Genomic DNA, 6,523 nt, shown 5'->3' on the forward strand with positions numbered 1-6,523 from the left:
ATGAAATGTTTAGTGTAATATTTTTTAAACAATTAAAAGCTACACGTAAATGAAAAATTGGTCATAATGTATTATTTTCACTATGACATGTGAGTGTAATTCAAGAAAATTTTACAAGTGCGAAAAATACAATATTTTTTATATTTTATTATACATTATAACGTGTAGCCAATGACATTTTCAATTTTAAATAGCCAAAAATAGGTTTCTTTTTCTCTTATATTAAATATTTTTATATATTTTGATATATTGCAGTTGAAGGAATAAACGACACGTCGTTAGGTAAAAGTAATAGTCGTAGACGCAAAGAGCGGTGTGATGCAAAATAAGAAGCACTTGTGTTGCTCTTCTTGTGTGATTATTCGATAAACTCTAACGAAAGAGCGAGAAAGAAAGCGAACAGAGCAATTGCAATGGCGTCGTTTCTTCAATCTTTTCTCGATCCAAAGAAGAACTGGTTGGCCGCTCAGCACATGAAATCCCTCGTCAAACGCCTTAGCAAATACGGTTCATTCCTCTTTTCTCTCTTGTCGCTCCAATTTCCGCAACCCTAATAGTGCCGAGTTGTGAAAATCGTTTTGGCTTTTGTAAATTAGGGCTCCGATACGACGATTTGTACGATCCTTACTACGATCTGGATGTGAAGGAGGCGCTGAATCGGCTCCCGAAGGAGGTGGTGGACGCCCGCCACGCTCGTCTCAAACGCGCCATCGACCTTTCCATGAAGCACGAGTACCTCCCTGAAGATCTTCAGGTTTTTCTTCTTCTTATTTTTCGTCTATTTTATTATTATTGCTGTTGAGCTTAGTTTCGAGGTATCCTATTCTTGTTTCTGTTGACTGGTTCCAATTAATTAGGGTTTTAGAGATGATGGATATGTATGAATCTATTGCCTACAATGGTAGACGTGGGATGTGTATGAATCTATTAATTACTTGGTCTTTGATAGATTTGTTGTTTTTGTTGGGTTTTAGTTACAACCAAGATGGATGAGAAAGAAAATCATGTGTTGAAATGCTATGATGTGACTGGGTCAAATTCATTAGATTAAAGACTTGATGGATGGATGTATATGAATGTATCACTAAATGCTTACAGTTGACTGACTTAGAGGATGTACAGAGTCATGATTTTGTATTAATATGGCTAGGTGATGAGAAATGCATTTTGAGGGTTTGAGAAGTTTAGTCACTGTAACCTAACCATGATGTGAAACTACCTGATAATATTGGACAGTCCAAATTTTTGCTAAATGTGCTAAATTGTCTGAGAAAACACTAACTAGTTGTGTTTGTTTCTTATGTGTGTGAAGATTTAATGTCCATTTTGGAGTATGCGCATGTATGAAGATTTGCATATTATGAAACTTTTGATTATAATGTTGATTTTGGATTCTCATTTTCTGGTGTTGCCTTAATGACAGGCTATGCAAACACCGTTCAGGGGCTACCTCCAGGATATGCTGGCTCTTGTAAGTGCTGTTGTTATGTGTAATTAAGTATGTGTGTTGGCGCATGTTTCATTATAATATTTGATGGAGTTGATTACATCCTTCTTTATTCTCCGTGTCTTTTTTGTGAAACCAATGAAAACAAAAGTTCAACAAGTGAACAGTATTTTGTAACATGCATGCATTGCTTATATTGTTAGTGCTCTTGTTGTTGATATTACTATCATTTCAAGAAATATATTAGTATATTTGATTATTCACTTGTATTCTATATATGAAGTATAAAGAAATGAAGACTTCCTTTTGTTTCACACTATCACTTCAATTCTGTAGCTTTCTTTTGTCAGTGCCTACTTGCTGTAATAATGGTCTGGCAAATTTTCTTTAGCTTAGAATAGCTTATCCCTCTGTCCTTGCAACATCATTTTATTGGTTTGTTTGGATGAAGACACAAATCTAGACAAACATTTTGTTTTCAGAATTATATTTGGAGAAAATATTGGCAATATACACTGTCCATAGAAAAGAAGAAATGAATTTCACTTTTGTTGTGGGGTTTTAGGGGAAGAAGGTTTTATGACTCCTGAATTGTAATAATCAATTGGCTACTATTTTGAAGCATGGTTTGTGAGCTTGAGCCTTCTGGGTATGGACTGGTCATTTGGTGAATGTTAACCTGAAAGCAAATTGTATATCTAAGAGTAATGCACAAAAAAGTTCCATTTTATTATAAAGTATAATTATGTTTTTAGTATCTGATATTGAGGATAAATTTGTGTTTGGTTCCTCAAACTGAACAAATAATTTTATTTGTCCATCAATTTTTTGTGAAATGTTTTCAGTGCATGTTGTCAGACAGTATTACGGAAGTGACTTGGCACTCCCAACATTTGACGCATGTTATGTTTCAAGCAACATGTCACCATTTTTGTTAATGTTATTTGGCTGCAGGGACTGAAAAACACTTTTTGAAATTTGAGGAACTATAACGTATTTTTCTTTCAATTTGGGGCACCAAAAACAGATTTATCCCAAATTTCAGGAATTAAAACATAGTGAAGCCTATAAATCATTATAAAATCAATCTATTACTTATCCAACTTTTAACATTTTCAATGGAGGAGTATCACTTTCAGAATAGGTAAGAATTTCTCTCAGTAGACGATTGTGAGAATTTTGTCTACATGTAAGCAGAAAGTGTTAAGATATGAACAATCAACAACCAAATAGCTGCTAAAATTGTCTCTAAATGCTTTGTCACTTATGACTTGCAGGTGAAGAGGGAGAGAGCAGAACGTGAAGCATTGGGAGGTTTGCCCCTATATCAACGATCTATTCCTTGAGTGAATTAAGTATTACATGAAGGTATTTTGATTGAAGTGGAGGTTTACAATGTATTGATGTTGTGGTAGAATGTTTTCTTTTAAGAAGAAAACATGTACGGTTTCTTGATAAACTTATATGAAATGCATTTTTTGATGGTATAAACTGGCCTCAGCAGGCATTTTCTAATAATGGCAACAATAGACACTTTTGCCTTGAAATTTATAGCTTGAATGTTCTTTTGGCTCTGTGCTTAGTTTTTCTTTTGAAATCATTACCTTTTGTATATGTTGTCGAAGCTCGTCACTGCCTTGTGTTGGCCTTTGTTTCGAAGAGGAACAAAAATATTTGCTACAATGCAAATACTTGGTGAATGAATTGTTTGGTTGGGTGCTTTTTATGTTTAGCATTTATTTCCCCATTCAACTCCTATTAAAAATGTAAGTGATACTAAAATGTGGGTGTACTGTCTTGCTTTAAATGTAAGTGATATTGAAAATCAATGGTTTTTGGTAGAGAAACACCTTGGAGTAAGGCTATATGGGCTATTTATGTAATGAGGTCATAAATTTAAATTACAAAACTGATAACAGAAACTACTGAGTAGGTAATATTTAACACGGTTTTGAGGAAATATTTACTACAAATCCTGTACTCCATGAAAGAGATGCTTGGCAACTATGTTTGATGAGCAAATAAAAGGGAGCTGTACTGTATCATCTAACAATGTTTTCTCCAGAGGTAACAAAAATGAAATATTTACACACACACATATGTGTAAAAGTTACTTTCGAATACATAAACTTCAAAAACTTTTCGAAATAAGTTTTTCGGAATTTCCAAAATAAGATTTCCAGAATAGAATATTTCAAAAAAAAAGAATTCTGATTATAATTTCAAAAACAAAAATTCCAGAACACATCAAATGTGTTTTGGAATTGATTTTCTGGAGTGAAATTTCTGGACTAAATTTTTCAAAACTCATAAAAATACTTTTTGAAATAAATTTTCCAAAATATCCCTACATAAAATATGTTTCCGAAGTTTCAGATTGAACATTTTGAAATACATGAAATATATTTCGTAAAGAACTTCCCAAAATGAGTTTTTTTTTTTTTTTTCTCTTTTTCTTTCTCTGCAATGTTTTCCCTCCATCTTCCTCTGCAATAGTGGTAATGTGGAAGCTGTGACAACAGTGATGGTGGTGGTAGCTGGTAAAGGATATGTAAGTCTTTTTCTCTTATTGTAGGGTGCAGTTAGTAATTGAGGAAGTAATAGCCCAAGAGTAGTAACATAGGGTGGAGTTAGGCATGCGCAAATGAACTTGCCTAAATATTTTTTTAGGTTAAATAGATTCAGTGGTTCCTATTTTTGTTGTTTTTCTTCAAGTAGGTTCTTGTATTTCTAGGTTGATCAATTTGGTTCCTGTTTCTTTGCAAAATTAGAAGAATTAAGTCCATTTTGTTAACTTCTCTTGACAGCGTTAAAAATCTTGCTTGCTGACAAGATGAGGTTTCATTTTCGAAAGACGTGGCACATAACCACTTTAAGACGTGGCACATAACCACTTTAAGACGTGGACTTAAATTACAATTCACAAACACGTGTTTAGCTATTGCAAGTTGTCAATTTTGGATTTGATTAAATCCATCCCTGAGCTGAAGCTGCAAAATCCCTAATTGAAAAGGGTGGTGGTTCTTCTTCGAAGGGTGTTGGTTGATAACTTTTTGCGAGGGGGTGGGTCTGGTGGGAATAGGTTGTTGTTGTTCTTCGAAGAGGATGTTAAAGGAGTACTCTTGCTCTTCGTCCTGTTGGTAACACTGAGTCTTCTTCAGAAGCAAACCCTAGCATAAAAAAAACAGAAAATCAATCCCAATTCATGAGAATCAAGTGGAAACAATAGGAATCAATTTCGGTTATATGCAATCCTAGTGATGGCAAATCTTCTCGTGGAAGTAATCACCGAAATCTTGTCCCGTCTACCGGTGAAGTCAGTCTTGCGGCTCCACTCCACCTGCAAGTGGTGGCGCTCCCTCATCGACACCACCCACTTCATCCTATTCCACCTCAACAAATCCCACACCACCCTCATTCTCCGTCACCACTCCCACCTCTACACCGTTGACCTTCAATTCCTCGAGAAACCCCTCGAAATCACTCACCCTCTCATGTGCTACAACAACAACATCAAGGTTCTCGGTTCCTGCAACAGCCTCATCTGTATCTCCAATGTCGCCGACGACATTGCCTTATGGAACCCTCACCTCCGCAAGCACCGGATTCTCCCCACTGACCGCTTCAACTGCCCAGACTCCTCCCTCTTTATAGCCTGTGTCCACAACTTCAGCCACGATGTCGCCTCCAATGACTACAAGCTCGTCAGCATTACTTACTTTTTCGATCTCCACTATCGCACCTTCGATTCTTAGGTCCAACTCTACACACTCAAATTTGACGCCTAGAAAAACCTCCCTAGCATGCCCTACGCCCTGTGCTGCGCGTGGACCATGGGCGTTTTGGTCGGCAGTGCCCTTCACTGGGTCGTCACTTGCAAACTCGAACCTGACCAACCCGATCTCATAGTCGTCTTTGACCTCACGTGCGAGAGCCTTCATGAAGTTGAACTCCCTACAACCGTGAAAGGAAATTTCGATATGGAGGTGGCTCTGTTGGGAGGGTGTCTGTTCCCCAATTTTTCCAATTCTTTAAACTTTACAATTACAAACTTAATGCACATGCGTTTTTATTTTAAAACCTAAACAAATAATTTAAGTCCATGTATGTGTCACGTCTTTCAAAAATGACACCTCATCTTGTCTGCTAACAAGATTTTTAACGCCGTCAAGATAAGTTAACGGAATGGACTTAATTGCTCTAATTTTGCAAAAACAGGAACCATATTGATCAACCTGAATATAGAGACTTATTTGAAGAAAAACAACAAAAATAAGGACCACTAAATTTATTTAACCTATTTTTTATTCAAATTAAATTAAACTAAAAATATCATTAATGACATTCTGAAATTCAAGTGTTATTTATTTCAGGTAATTACATTATTCTTTTTTTAATTAAAATATTTTGTCTCTTATGAAACTAAACAAATTTAACCATCATAATTAGATTCTATAAAAAAACACTTTAGTAAGATGAGATTTGTTTTTCTTAATTAATTTTTCTCTATTGAATGTATCCGCATGCTAAAGATATCAAATGTCAGAATCACAGAGGCAACCCAATAGTATGAAATGATAGATCCAAATTTCAATTAAGATAAACTCCTAATGATTTTAATATCATATTGTAATAATGAAATTTAAGTTTAACCTATTTTGCGATAGGTCCAAATCTTAATTAGAATATGTTGAGTTTATATCAAGTCTTTCAATATGTTAAAAGTGAAAATGAAAGATTTATCACTTTATTTATTCAATTTAAATTTATATATTGGTTAATTTACTAGTGATATATATGTTGAGAACAAAAGAAGTTGATATTATTTTTTATGATGATACCAAGCCCAAAGTATAAAGAGAAGTCAAAAATTGTTTGGAAGACTTGTAATTTTGATTATAATGTTACGCTTTTGTAATATATTTGTAAAACCTGAAATTGTATTAGGATGAGTCTAAAGAGTAATAAAACAACGACATTAAGACGTGAAAACAATTTTTTCAAATTATATTGTGATAATCAATTATTATAAATGATAAACGATTATTACAAAGTGATGAGTGTATATTTATGTCC

At 34.5% G+C, this 6,523-nt stretch overlaps 1 protein-coding gene and 1 pseudogene across 1 annotated transcript; both read left to right on the top strand.

Moving 5' to 3' along the window:
* The first annotated feature begins 335 nt into the window (after positions 1 to 335).
* Positions 336 to 3,173, top strand: LOC106763052 (cytochrome b-c1 complex subunit 7-2). Its single transcript, XM_014647217.2, has 4 exons — positions 336 to 507; positions 597 to 754; positions 1,424 to 1,471; positions 2,725 to 3,173. The coding sequence occupies exons 1-4, from the start codon at positions 414 to 416 to the stop codon at positions 2,791 to 2,793; spliced, it is 369 nt and encodes a 122-aa protein (XP_014502703.1). The 5' UTR covers positions 336 to 413; the 3' UTR covers positions 2,794 to 3,173.
* Positions 3,174 to 4,522: 1,349 nt separating this feature from the next.
* LOC111241885 lies at positions 4,523 to 5,980 on the top strand (annotated as a pseudogene).
* Positions 5,981 to 6,523: the final 543 nt, after the last annotated feature.

The sequence above is a fragment of the Vigna radiata genome, chromosome 6 (genome assembly GCF_000741045.1).
Source record: "Vigna radiata var. radiata cultivar VC1973A chromosome 6, Vradiata_ver6, whole genome shotgun sequence".
Taxonomy (NCBI): Eukaryota; Viridiplantae; Streptophyta; class Magnoliopsida; order Fabales; family Fabaceae; genus Vigna; species Vigna radiata.